At 41.6% G+C, this 15,353-nt stretch overlaps 1 protein-coding gene across 1 annotated transcript; it reads right to left on the reverse strand.

The window, feature by feature from the left end:
• Window positions 1-1,281: 1,281 nt before the first annotated feature.
• ube2l3b (ubiquitin-conjugating enzyme E2L 3b) lies at window positions 1,282-14,579 on the reverse strand. Its single transcript, XM_080041041.1, has 4 exons — window positions 14,527-14,579; window positions 5,895-5,990; window positions 5,626-5,812; window positions 1,282-2,599 (listed from the first exon to the last, which is right to left on the reverse strand). Exons 1-4 carry the CDS (start codon window positions 14,551-14,553, stop codon window positions 2,445-2,447), a joined length of 465 nt encoding a protein of 154 aa, XP_079897167.1. The 5' UTR covers window positions 14,554-14,579; the 3' UTR covers window positions 1,282-2,444.
• Window positions 14,580-15,353: the final 774 nt, after the last annotated feature.

Below are 15,353 nucleotides of genomic sequence, written 5' to 3' on the forward strand. Positions count from 1 at the left end.
CTTCATACAGGTGGATAAGCTGCAGTGTTGCATGTAGCTCTTTTACTAAAACAGTTGATGTTAATTTCCTCCTTTGCCAGTATTTGTATCATGTATCATCGGTACTTTTAGGTCACACACATAAAAAAACCTTCCATCTTTGACAAACCCAGGTGTTTGAATGGTGACTGTCAGATGAGTGACCAAGCCTCTACAGACTGCTGCTCAAAGGGCACAATAAACATTTGTATATGGAACCATATATATATATCAAGTATTTTGACATTGTAACTTTTACCTAATGATCTTTTCATTTTTACTACCTATTGGTCAGTTTGAAGTGGTTATATGGATAATGCTTCTGGACTTTTACAAACTACTTAGTAACTTTGTGATGAATCAGTTCAACACGTGGTATGTGCCTTGTGTGTTAGAGGGCAAATGTATTTGTAACCATCGTATTGATCTGTTTTTTTATATGTTTATCACATCAGTTTAACACATGTGCATTTCCTCTAAGAAATGTGCTGACAACAGTTGCTTAAACTAATTTAAGGTTTATTGTGGCTGACCACAATAAACCACAATGACCTGTTTGACCATCTGTTAGTTGACATCTGTCAGTTGACACCCCCGTTCAAAAATCCCTGTCTGACCAAAAGATAGTGTCAGTCCCGTCGGGGGCTGACCATGCAGGTTGGAACTTTACTCTGTTTTATCTACTTTTATTAAATTGTTTATATTGAGAAGTTTCAGTTCATTTATTCCCACAAGGTTTAACTGATTAAAAAACTTCCACGCCACTGGTCCTGGTTACACAGTAACAGCCTTTAACCCTAAACTGTGCTTTTTAGTCAAGTCAAGTCACTTTATTTATATAGCACATTTAAAAACATAAGTTAGCCGCAAAGTGCATCAGTCCGTGTTCCACATTAAATGTGGTTCTGAGTTCTATTTATGGATACTCTGGACAACAATCATGTTAAGTCAATGATTTTTAGTGAATGGGATTGAGCATGGAAAGGGAAAGTTAATCTTACTAGCTTTTTCAGATGTAAACCATAAATGACCATGTTGGAGTCTCACTGTGGCTGCTGTTAAGGCTGACCAGGAGACTGGGAGGTGATATTTGCTGTCACACTATGGAAGCGGCTCTATAATCATGATATTAACTAATAATAGCTTTAACTGTTGGTTGATTATGTCTCTAAATCCAAGTCTAGCATATTGATGGGTTTGGATCAGTTCTGTTCCTCTAGTGAGCAAAAGCTGAATGTGCAACATCCAATTGACTACCAGGCAGACAGTGAGGCCAAATGGTTAGCCATCTTTATTATGAAACAATATTGGGACCAGATCAAACAGCGGTTACATGGTGGGGTTTCGTTTGGCCACTGCAGTCCCTTCCCATGTCCTGACAGCCAGCCCTCTGCCGGCTGCCTTCAAGGTGCTTGTTCCTAGGAGCACCTCCAGGAGACCCAGCTTCGCCCTCCTTTAGGTCCCTCTCAGCTGGGCAGCTGGCAGCACATCTGCTGCTGGATCAAATGTCTCAGTGTGGGTAAAGGGCTCTGTGTCTAGTATGACAGGTGAGTAAACTTGGGTGCCCAATAGTGGGAGAAGAAGCATGCTTGGAAGATGCAAGTTAACCAGACAGGTTCTTCCCAAGTTGCCAGTTTTATCAATATCAAGTGCCAATCAAAATAATTTAAAGTGGAGAAAGTAAATTATTATCATTAATTAAGGGGGAAACAAATCACGGAAGCCATTTGTAACACAACAGCATGGTCTGACAGTGCAACTCATCTAATTGGGTGTAGATCTGAGAAAAGGTGGGGGTAGTGCTGTTCAATTGGTCTTTAAGGGCCCTGCTGAAGAGAAGTAGGTGTTTGGAGTGTTTGGAAACCAATGACTCTTCCTTTAATACACAATAACCTTCTGTAGCATTGACACACTGTGGTGAAGGAGGTGTAGAGAGCAGGAAACATCTCAGCAAGCACACCTCCAGCTCCGCACTACACTCAACCTTTGTTCCTTCAGATATTATCGATGGGCCAAAAGAAGAAAATAACAGTAATCAACCAGTTTTCCTGCTTTGCAAAAAATAAAATACTTCAGAAAAGAATCATGTCTAAATGAGCTTCTATTGAACACATGAGTTGTTTATATAGAGGAAACAGCAACAGAAAATGAACACATGAATCTGAGTTTTTCCATCCAACTCTTCATCCAAACATCATGTTCCCTTAGCATTTCTTTTCCCATTTTTCACATTAAGAAAAAGAGTAGAAAGTTAGAAATGGATCGGGAGATTTTATGGCCAAGGTGGAAGAGGGGGAGGAAGCTGTCTGATCCACAGAGAGTCCTGGATGGGAGGGAGGCTGTGGCTGCAGAGGGGAGGGGGGATAGAATGAGAGGAGGAAAGAGAGAGAGAGAGAGGGAGGGAGGGCTACACGCTCGTCAGATGATCAGTCCCCTGGCCGCTTTTCGGCGTGTTTCTTTGTAAACTCTTCAGCGTTCTTCACGAATTTTTTACGGTCCTTTGAGTATTCTTCTGCTAGGTCTGCCCTCAGGGGATGCTCCGGCTGGGGGTCGTTCACCAGCGCAATGAGGGACTGGATTACTGCAAGACACAGACCAAAGAGATCCAGTTAGATATGGACAAAACTATTGCTGAACAGAGGTGTGTATGTGCTCTCATTAAAAGAACCATACCACTTGTTTTAACCAACCCGGTAAATCCAATCATGATATATGGTGTTACAGTCTTTCCAGCACATAGGCTCTACTTATCCGTGACTCTGAGTCCCTCACCATCTTCCAGTCCCACCTCAAGACCCATCTCTTGTCCTCTGCCTACCCCTAGATCACCCACCAACCCAAGCCCCATCAACTTATATTCCTTTTGTTTGTTTATGTAAAGTGCTTTGACTGCGCTATATAAATGAAATATATTATTATTATTACTTGGGCAGGTAAATTGAGAGCCGCCCAGGTAGATATAACCCATATTCGATTATTTAAAAAAGAAAGAAAGAAAAAAAGGCTATATTAGTAAGTGCGAGTGTTATCGTGGTGCAGCCATGTCAGCGGCCGATGCTGTAGGCCTATGTCAATGCCACGTTATGTGGCTTGTAGCCTACGAAGCGAAACATCATTTTTACTGTATTTTTGCTGCTGGGCTCACAAGAAGAACAGGCTCAAGCTGACACTCAGCTGATTTAGCTGTGTATCAGCTGGGTGTCAGTTTGGCACCGAACCGACACAAGGACAGTAATCACGGCCTCAGCCGTTAACATGGGAAGATAAATAAAAACACGCAAAGCACAGCGTGAACCTGTTGGCACTGTGCGGGAGACGCACTGAACATATCAGCATGTTTACTCGTCCCCTATCAAATGTAATATATTGGCTCAGGGCTCCCGGTCAAACCACAACTAATCTTCTTAACACTGGTGACAACAACACTTTCCCATAATGTGAAGCTGACGCCGATTTATTAAAACAGGAAAGAAAGAAAAGGCACAGTGATTCCTGCATTTGGGCCGGATCGAGTCCGGACAAATTCACACCACAAACAAACTGCAGCAGAGTGCGTTTGGAAGCGCACTGAGACTACCTCTTCAGCTGGGTCTCGGAGCGCTTGTTTGGTCCGCCCTCGAAACTGCCTGAAAGATGCGCACCGAAGGCGGAAGTGCACCCGAGTTTGTTTCAACCGAACTTAACACGGCATGTGTGAATTCACCCTAACGGCCTCCACACACATCCTGCGTCTACCTCTGAAGCGCGTCGCCTTACCTTACTGCTGCGTCTCTCGGACACACATGGAACGTCTCAACTGCTGCTGCTGCTGCAGCGCTGCTTCTAAAAGCCCTATCTTTCTACATAGAGTTTTCATAGATAATTCCCATTAAAAATGAAGTTCTTTCATGTCATTTATGATGCATATGATTTATATTGAGTCTAATATTGAGTCTGGACTGTAATCCGTGCGCCCCATTGCCCTTTTTTTTGTGCCACATTTCCGCTTGTTGGAAGTTTTATTTTGAAAGGGACACACCAGGAAATGGTGAAACTACAGTGAAAGCTGCCGGTATGAAGTCAATATGACTCTCAGCAGAGTATTTCTCTATCAGTTAAAGCAGAGAGACGCGCGGCTCTCAGAATAAAATAGGCTCCTCCTCCTGAGGTAAAGGGGAGCGTCGCTGCAGACGTGCCTCCGACGGGCGTCTGCAGTGCGTCTGAGGTTGGATGTGTGCCCGCTCCACGTTGATTACACGGTCAGTGACAAAAAGTCAGACGCAGACGCCAGGTAGACGCGCAGTAGAGGTAGGATGTGTGCAGAGGCCGTTAGTGTAGCCTTGAGTCGGATAAAAGTAACGCCTCGCTACTTCATTCCTCTGCAAGTTGATCGGGCAGCCAAAGCTAGTTAGCTTAGCCAAGCCAACACATGGGCACTTGTCAAAACACGCAGCCAACTAAAGTTCGGGCCAAGAAGCTGACGGATAACAGAACTCATGTGAGTAATCTAGGCTACCCTTAATTTGATATATTGGATATCGCCCAGCCGTATAGTCTGGTCTGTTTAAAAGACTATTTAAATAGGTAATCCTTTCTAAATTATTTAACGTCATTGAATCATTGTTTATCTATGCCAGAGACCTCGCCAGTGTCGTTGTCTAGGGGAACGGCTTCCGCGATCTGCCTGTCTCAAGCCTGAATACACAGAGCCATGTCGGCAAACTGACAGCGCGACTGAAGGGACTGTAGGAAGCCGCCTCCCTCCATTTCAGATGGGTAAGTTACATTCACCTCCAACTAGGGGTGTGAACGTTTACAAACACACTTTTTTTTGCCGATGCTGTTGGAGTGACAGTGTGCAGTGAGAAAGACATGCAGACAGATAGACAAAGAGAGGCAGAGAGGCCTTTATTTCATAATTTAGCTTTTGTCTTAAAAGTGATCAAAACTAGCCTGTTATTAGACTGACTACCGCTGTCGGGGCCGTTGGGCTCACGAGCCGACCAGCTGTTTGAATCAGAGATGAAAACAAAAGTGAAACTGAAGGTGGAGCACTTAAATAGTTAAAGTGTGTTGTGTTATCTGCTTTAGTAGACTACAGTAGCACTTGTCGCCCCCCACTCCTGGAAATAAATTAAGTATTTTTCGAAAAAATAAAACGGTTTTCGTTTTTTGAATTTTCCTTAACGGCTACACGTGCACACCCCTACCTCCAACGCATGGACAGCGTTTAATTAAAGCCTCTCATTTCTATTATAAAAAAGGCTTTGATGCAAATGAAGTCTGAACACACACAGCGGGCAGCAGCAGTGTTGCTGCTGCCCACACAGGAAAGTGCAGTTGCTCATTCTTATCAGCACCACAACTGCGTGCTGCTGCCGCAAAAAAAGGCACTTTTTTTTTTTTTTTTTTTTTATCTGTGCCTCCAACACGTCGACACGCAAATAATGAGTCGTTTCTCATCCCTAGTTTTTATTACACATTTTTGAGGGATACAGAATATCGCCGTTATCGTTATCTGCAAAAAATCGCACACATTTTTAATATCGCACACCCCTAAAAACTTAAAAGATTGTGTACCATCATCAGTTTACCTACAGGGGCGTTCTGTGACACAAACACACCCACCTTGGTCAGTTTTGGTGGCAGGCTTCCAATTCTCTGCACTGATCACAGGCAAGCACACCTGGCCCTTCTCATCGATGTTGGGGTGATAGATCTTTGTCTTGAATGTGATCTTGGGAGGCTTGAAGGGGTACTCAGTGGGGAAAATTATTTCGATTCTGAACGCACCTTTGTCATAAGGAGGGTTGTCCTGGAAGTAAACAAAGGAGGTTAGTCAAGGAAACAAATGGGTCAACTTATGTCAGAGCAGAGCAAAAAGAATGGCTACTTACAGGAACAATGAGCCCTTGCCATGACAATAGGTTTGACTCATCAACTTGAATGTGGCTGAAGTTTTTCATTCCAGACTTGCGAATCTCGTCAAGTTCCTGAAAGAAGCGTCATATTATTACAAGCCAAACAATATCAAAATGTCATTATGATGAGAAGGTGACTGACACAAGTGAAACTTTACTCCTTACTCCACTCCATAATGGTACAACCCGTTTTCAATTGAAACCACTTTCAAGTGTGTGACAAAGGATTTCTTAAGAAACATGCTTTATTACATTTCAATTTCACTAAATATTTAAGCTCTACAGTTTCTTCCTGGTTATGTCAATGCATGTATGGCATTTAACAGTGTAACAGAAGTTCAGGCTTTCCCCCAGTGTAATGCAGGCATGGTGGCCCACCATTTTGAGGGATGCAACTTGCTGGTTGAATAAACTTTAAGTCAAAATTTGCCAGGGGTATAAATAATTTTGGGCATGACTGTATGTGTATTTGCACACGCACCTTCACAGTAGGGCTGCTCGATTATGGCAAAAATGATAAACACGATTATTTTGATTGATATTGTAATCACGGTTATTAAAGACGATTATTCATTGTAGGGATGCACCAAAATGAAAATTCAGCCAATTCTTTCAACATTACATAAACAAAACACCCAATTGTGCTCCTCAAACATAGCCTACAACTAACAAGCCACACAAAATAAATAATCAGTAAAACCTTTGAATCTAAGAGTAAAATTAATATTTTACTAGGAATGTGATTGTGAACCATTCATTGATTTGTACTTCGACTTATAAGAGGAGGTAGGCTATGAATCTACAAAAAGATCGACTTATTGCCTTCTTTTTTTTGCAGTGCACGTTGAGTTGCTGTAAAAAAAACTACACCACAGCTGACACCGTAATGTTCAGACTTCAGAATTTGCATCAGAGCGCTGATCATAAAAATTAGACGCTTTATTTAAACGAAGTCCATGCTTAGGTGCTGGTTGTAACTTTTCGTCTGTAGACTGAAACTAACGGAGGGGGTGCGTCTCACTGTATATTTGCTCTTGTTGCGCAGATAGTTTGCCGACATGGCACAATATATTCAGGCTCGAGAAATGCAATCAGAAAGCGGAAGCCTTTCCCCTCAACAACGTTAACGTGCAGGAATCCCCGACTATCATTTTACCCGTAAAGCCACAGAGCTTTTCTGCGCGGCGGCTCACACCGGCAAGTTCTCACAGTGAATGACACCGTTACCCACCGCCATCACAGTGTCTCACTCACACCATGTTTCACCGAGTGAAACGCTGCTTCAATCGCGCAAGGCTTTTGTGTTTCGGTGTAACATCCTGGACGAGCGTTTTAACTTTATGCTGAATAAACAATTGCACTGGAATCGCTGAAAGCGACAGTGTTTGGGCGGGGGCGGAGCGCAGGTGGAGACAGAAGGGTGCGCTGCATTTACTACACATGACCCGGCGTGCCGCACAATAACCGTTTTATTACGATTATCTTGTTTTCATGATCGAGGGAAGCCAAAATTGTAACCGAAATCGAAATTCAATTAATCGCCCAGCCCTAGTCTATAGCCCCTTTTACACAGCCAGTGAAAGCCGGGAATATGCCGGCCTTTCGGCCCTCCGTCCTGCTGTTTAAATGCGACCGTTGCGGAGCGAGGGAAGAAAGGTGCGAGTGATTGTTCCGGGAATTTTACTACCTCGGGGGGTAGTAAGATTTCCGACAAAATCAGTTCCGCCTCTCTGTTTAAATGCTCCAGCTTGTTGTTGCGGAACAGGGGGGCGTTTGACGTTCCATAGCCCTACGTTCTAAACATGCGACCATGTTAGCAGTTGAAGGACGTGTGTTTAACATTAATCACGGCGGCCTGATGTCCCGTAAAAATCACCAAATAAAAGGAACGGCGTATAATCTAGCTGATCATAAGGTCCGTTGCTCAATCCAAACCCCCGCGCTTCATTTTGCAGAGTGTATGAGTCTATTTCTGCCCATGGAAAAGCTAGGCTAGGCTAAGCTAGGCTAAGCGGCTGCTACCAGATCGCCGCCACTATTATTATTATTCTAAGTCTGAGCGTATATCCACACTTTATTTCTGCCTACAGTAACGTGACTTCACACACTGTGTGTATGTGTGTCTGATTGGCAGATCTCTGCTCTCACAAAGAGACTCGCTTACAGCCAACCTGTCACACAAACACACACACACACAGAGGTGAAGCAGATTGATTTTGTCAGTTTTGACGTGTGTTTATCATTAATCACGGCGGCCTGATGTCCCGTAAAAATCACCAAATAAAAGGAACGGCGTATAATCTAGCTGGTCATAAGGTCCGCTGCTCAATCCAAACCCCCGCGCTTCATTTTGCAGAGTGTATGAGTCTATTTCTGCAGGGGAAGTTGTACAATGGGAAAGCTAGGCTAGGCTAAGCCACACACACACACACACACACACACACACACACACACACAGGTGAAGTGGATTGATTTTGTCAGTTTGGTTAACAGTCCCAGTGATGTTGGACTTAGCGCGTAGCTCCAGCACTCATCTGCTCTCAATTCACCGGTCAGTGTTGTTGTTGTAAAGCAGCTGACCGGCACGGCGCTAAATGTTTACGTCACACCTGATGCTGTTTACAAGCACCTCTTTCATTCCAGAGCGCTGTGTAAAAGGAGCTACTGATGCGCCAGCAGGCCGGCGTTGCTTGGTTCTGTGTAAATAACACAGAAGCAAGCAAAGCCGGCATATTGGAGTGATGTTGTTCCGTCAATATGCCACAATCTCTGTGTAAAAGGGGCTTATGAGTACTGCAAATCAAAATGTTATACAGTGCTTTCGAACAGAGAGCGAACTGCATGGCAAAAGACAACAGGAAACCGGAGCTTGCAGGCGCCCCCCTGTCATTCAAATCCCGTTTGAGGGATAAATTCGGATTCCAGGTGAATTATGAAAACAGTGATAGACGTGTGGAACAATGTCGGCACACAGGTTATTGTTTCACCGCGATCGCTTATGTAGGAGGCAACACGTCGAACATGCATGCACATTTGAAAAGGCACCATCCAGGTGTTTGGCTACTATCACCATTACTGTGAAGAAAAACGAGCTGGGCAAAACCCAGACATTATTTTCTTTTTTATACTGAAAATAAACAAGCTGTCATTTAATTAATGCTGCAGTAGCAAATTAACAATTTGATAATTGTTATATTTTTAAGAGCACTTTAGAGTTTAAGAGAGCTGCAGCAATATTTTCTTTTTTTAAAGTCAAAAAGACCCTTAAAGATGACATACCCTTTGTTTACACCAGCTTACAGAGCCTGCTGAGCATTAACAGTATATGTTTTCATTGCAATTTTAGTTTATGCTGCACATTCACTAGTATTTAATAAGTATTTTATTTATTGGAGAATTGCAGCAGTATTTTTATATTTGTTATGCATTTTATTTGTATGTTACATACTGTCAGCTAGTTACTGACAGCTAAAGCTGTTCATTCTCCGTTAACTATGAACCGTACTGTACCTTCAAAACCGAAGTACGTACCGAACCGTGACTTTAGTGTACCGTTACTCCCCTACTATCAACACATGAGACAGCAATAATCTCTGAAATGCTGCCATAACGTTCACAAAGCTTTTATTATGAGCCCAAAGGGATAAGTATTGCAAGTTTTCTGTGCTACTCTTTCAGCGAGTAGGCTCCAACACCCACACTGGAGACATGATGCTAGTGACTGAAGCACAGGGCTCAGGCTGTTCAGCGCTACCTGCGTCTTCCTGTCTGTTTCAAAATAAAATTAAACTCACGTTACGCCAGTTAAATGCATAGACTGTATCACGATTATGGCCAAAATGATTATCAAGATTATTTTGATCAATATTGAGAACACAATTTTTTAACCGCGATTATTCATTGATTTTAGTAGGGATGGGCATTTTAAGAAATTCAATTGATCGATCATCGGGAAAATTAACGAGCAATTATCGAGCAATCGTTATCTTTTTTTACATATTCAAAAATGCCAACAGAACATCCAAAATACAGCGTTTTTACCATAGAATGTATACAAGAGGTTTTTACTCAATTACATCTTTATTCCAAGATCTTCCAGGCAAACAACAATCTATTAAGACAAGGCAACTTTTTAAAATAAAATAATAATAAAATGTGGCGCTGGTGAAAATGGTGACTAAAATATTTTAGTCCGTTCATTGTACCTGCATGATGGATCTGTATAAAACTTGATTTTGAACTAAATAAAATTATGCCCAAAATGGATAACTAAAAAAATTATATTGTCAAAATGAATCACAACCTATATGGCTGTACCATGTCAGAATTGAATTTGAAAGGACAGACACAGGAAGTGGCGACAACACTCAGCAGCAGTCCACGTTAGTTAACTTTGCTGCCTCATGCAAACGTGAGGTTTCATCTTCGCTTCAGGTTGTGTGTACGCCGGTCAAACAGAGCCACTGACTCAGTGTTTTCCGTAAGCGCCGGCCGAATGGCCGTACATGAAGGCATTTCCAGCCGGCTACTCTTCCACCTCACCTCCACACAAAACCTTTCCACTTAGGTCTTTCGCTTAAACGTTGAACTGAGTTCTTGTGTTATACTGTTAAATAAAGTCAGTTAAACGTAGAGAGTTCAAGATCTTAGCAGACCCCCGCCCACACGTCTCTGAATAATCTGCCTGCTCCATGCGGCGCTGTGTGTGTGTGTCTCACTCTCAGCAGTGCACAAATACACAAGCATGCACAGGGTTCAACATAACTTTTTTTTCCTACTGGCCCGCCGGGCCAGTGGATCTGAGTTTTACTGGCCCCTTGTATATTTTCACTGGCCCTGCACACACTTTTTTTTTCTTCATAATTTAGTGTCAATAATTATAATACCTGTATTAGAAAAATAAAGAAAGATAACCAGATCTAAAGGGAATATCTATACTGTAACAGTATAGATATTCCCTTTAGATTTGGTTATTTTTATTTTAGTTAATTATATGAAATGTTGATATTGCTCATACACATAATATAAAACCAGGCAAACATATTGAATTAGAAGCCTACAACTGAAAGTATGTTGAAAGAGTCGGCCAGTATTTTAAAGTCCAGTAGTTTGATTTTATGATTTTTGATTGTTTTTATTCTTGAATTTGGGCAGTTTAATGAATAGTTCACCTGCAGAAGTCATGTTCAAACATAAAAAAAAATAAGAGATGAAGGTCTGATCATTCTTTGTGGTGTGGTAGGCTGTTTTTTACTTTCTCTATATGCATTAGGGATGTGAATGTGTCGACCGAATGACCGGTTTTCCACTTGCGCTCAAGTTGACTTTAAAAATAGAATAGAAATACGAAAATCAGGGGGTTATGCCGTTTTTTTAATGGGAGATTTCACCGTGTATGTGAGTTCACGTCTGGTCGTGAGCGCGCTGCAGGAGTGTCACTTCTCCATGAAGTGTCAGCTTCACATAAGAGTCCGGTGTGGGACCATTTTTTCAAACTATTGATAAAAAACAATGCAGTGCAAAATATGCAGCATAAGTTAAACGCTCGTCTGAGACTATGACGTTAAATCACCTTAGAAACACACAATGCGTTCGTCCGATCACAGCAGCGTTTCACCGTGTGATCTCGCCAGCGAGTGAGCCGCCGCGCAGATGAACTGTGGTTTGTGGCTAAAATAATAACCGGGGATATTCTCCCCGTTAGCGATTTCAATGGGAAAGACTTCCGCGATTTGATTGAATGTCTCGAGCCTGAAAACACAGTGCCAAACTGCGCGACTATAGGAACTGTACAGTGAGCGGAGTCCCTCCGTTCGTTTCTGTCTACAACCGACACAATCGCCGGAGACGCATTCACAGCGTTTAAATAACGCCTCTCATTTGTATTACCATTGGGGCTTGTATGCAAATACTGTAACATTACGGTGGCAGATAAAGGAAAAGCGCAGTTATCACTTTCTGCACCTCAACCTCTGCTGTGGGAAGAAAGAAAGGGGGCAAAGCAAGTCGATTGATTTGTCGACTCGCAGGCGGACGGTAGGCAGCTCTGCCAACGGAGCGAGAGTGCACCCGCTTCTTGCTCCACCTGTCAAAACGCCCACGCATCGGTTGTCCATTAAAAAATATATTTAATATTAGGTTTATTATATTGAGTCTTAAATAAACACTGCTTTCATTACGACTCTCAACGCGCATTTCAATGAACCATGATAGTCTACAAAAAAGGTAGTCTACAAAAAGATACTGAACTGTGATTGGCCAGTCACTGGCCCGGGCGGGACAGTGACTGGCCAATCAACTTGCCCTGCATATGATTTTACTGGCCCCGGGCCATCGGGCTATACGTTATGTCGAACCCTGATGCACTCACGGTGCATCTCTCACGGCGGACGAGCGTTTCGGTGAAATACGCCAATAACGTTAGGACCAGAATTGACATGAATTACGCTTGTTGTTACTGCAAGTGAAATCAAACACAAGTTATAAGCCCAACATTGTCCAATCAGTAGGCTACACCTGTTCTACCTGCATTTATCGTGAACACGCGATATTTCAATCTGTTCTGTCGGTCTATAGCCTATTTCAGCCTCATCTGTGAAAAAAAGGTAGCTAGAAAACAGAGTTCTTGGTTTCTTTAAAGAAGAGAGAATAATATAGAAAGATTACAACATTGTTGATGTTTATTTGCATAATAATCTATTTTATATTAATATTTTTATGGTAAATCCATGTGTCTTTCTTCAATATCTTCTAATTCATCAGAACCTTTGTCTCCAAGTTATTCCAAAAATAAGTAGGCAACTACACAGAAAACAGTTCACACAAAATTAATTCTCATCTCAAAGTGCACCAGATTCATGCATTTCACTTTAAAAAAGGTAAAAAAAAAAAATCTCCCGGTGAGGACATACCCCCGGACCCTCCTAGGAGAGGCGGGATTTCGGCTGGCTACTATTTTCACCCAGGTTGACATTGGAGGCACAAGCTTAAAACACTGCCTGTATAGAGTTATTATTGGGTTATATTTGGTAGAAATTGTGTCAGTAGTTTATAGAATAAAATCAAAATGTTCATTTTAATCAAACATATGCCTCTAAAGAGTAAAACAAGAGACAATGAACATTTGGAGTGGTCTCTTTTCCAGCTGTAGATTGCCTGACAAAACAAAAACGTCACACAAAACATTCTACATTGTGTACTATTAGCACTGCATTGGAAATAATATTTTAGAAAAAAATACACTGAATTACAAGGGTGTAGAGAACAGTACGCTATTGTAGACTAACATAATAAGGTTGTAATTAGGCCTACATTATTTAGTTGGACGGTCGTAAAGTGAGCATTTTTTGTTCCAGTTTGAAAAAAAGAAGAAAATAATCGATTAAGTGTAAATAATTCCTATTTGTCGAGTATATGATTAAAAATATTATAAGACCTTGTCATGTGTAATTTATATGAAATATTCATTAATTGAATTTATAGAAAATATGCTATATCAAATATCGTTATCAGGATATGAAATGACCTGTATCGGGATAAGAGATGTTGGTCATATCGCATAGCCCTAATTTGTATTGTATGAAGTCTCAAACAGTACACTGACTAATAAAGCAATATCTACTTTGTCTTGACACAATAAAGGTCCGGACAAGTGTTGCTTCTTCTGGCTCTTCAGAATCCTGAGTAACGACCTTAACATTTTCAGCTATGCAATTATGGATAAGCAAAAGAGGGCTAGTTAATGTATAACTCTTTATTGGCTAACAGCATTGACATTTTAATTTTACTTTCATTTGTAAGCTTCCTCGTGCAGTGAACAGAAGATTGTGACATAAGGGTACACACCTTAATAGCTCACAATTTCACATGCTTGGCTAATTTACGTATGGACATTTATTTGGATTGGGAAAGACCATACAAAAACACAACTTTAATCACAAAAAAATTGACAATATAGACCTTGCGTAATGTAGCCTACTACCGTCACCACTTATTTTAACGACAACGGCACTAAACTGACTATTACCGTAATGTAGAAAGCAAAGTCTGACGCTTTCGCGTAGCAGCTATTAAACCCGTTAGCTGTGAATGTACACTAAATTATTCCATACCATCCCATAATCAAGAACTCTGGAACATGGCTAATTGTGAGTTTTGCTGTTGCTAGCTGGCTAGCAAGCTGGGTCTAAGGCTAGCCAGTTAGCTTATTAGCAAACGCTTTATGCAGCGGAGATTTGCTTACGGTCTTACGTTGGTCAAACCGAAACCCCTCTCCCCAAGTCATACATCCTTTAGCCGCATAAAAGCATATATTGTACAGTTAAGGAGACAATGGCGTCCTGGTTGTCTTCCGAAGGCTATTTCTCTCTCTCTCCGGCCTAACTTGCCGGTGCTTCGCAGCCTAACGGCAATATGTGTTCGGCTGGGTGGCTAGTGACCTTTCGCTTTTAAGTTTACAGCTGAGATCGTGCAGTTAATGTGTCTTCACATAGCAATGTTATCTTGTATGAGTTTAGGCGAATAAATAATGTCTACACTAACCGCCAATGCTGCGTTTAAATGACACACATTACATACGATATGAAAATAACGGGATCGGGAGATTTACCTTGGCCAGCCTCCTGCTCGCCGCCATCTTGAAACTACTGTGTTTTCCCAGGATACACAGCGCGGCGAATATGGTCCGTCTGATCCTGTTCCATGCTCTGTTCCTGGAGTCGAAGATCAATCTGTTCACTACATTTGTCAAATCAAATCTTAAAGTGAAATCACCAATATCATGTCCTGTTCATATGGCTCACAGATCACACACTTGAAAATGTACTTTATTACCGTTAGCTGGATAAGGCTTCTTATTGCCAGTTGTTACCCACATATGCCTCTAGACCAGGGGTGTCAAACATACGGCCCGCGGGCCGGATCCGGCCCGCGAGATGATTTGATCAGGCCCGTGACCTGTAGAGCATAAATTTCTGAGTATGTCAAAAAAAAAAGTAAGTCTCTAGCCCATTCCTGTGAGGAGTTATGAATTTTTAAAGAAATAACCGAAATGCTCACTCCTGCCGCTAGGGGGCAGCCTAAATAAAAAAAAGCACATTTTAGCAACGTGGGAAATGGTAAATGGCAATCCTGCTTCACCGCTATTAATGTTTCCTACAGTGCTTTATGGCAAAGTAAAAACCAAAAAAAAAAAAAAAAATTATTTTTAGTACATTTATTTTATTACTTTTTTATAAAAATAAAACTATTTTTATTTTTAGTGCTGAACAATTAATGTACTAGCAAGCGTGGTGTGTCTGCGGCTCTGTGTGCGCAAAACGAGCAGGAGCATGCTAGTGTAGGCCTACAAGATTTATTTCCTAATTTTCAATGCTGCTTTATTTTTATGTTTTAAATTGGGAAAAACGAATTCCAAAACAACCAATAACCTCTGTA

The sequence above is a fragment of the Ammodytes marinus genome, assembly GCF_949987685.1.
Source record: "Ammodytes marinus genome assembly, chromosome: 2".
Lineage (NCBI taxonomy): Eukaryota > Metazoa > Chordata > Actinopteri > Uranoscopiformes > Ammodytidae > Ammodytes > Ammodytes marinus.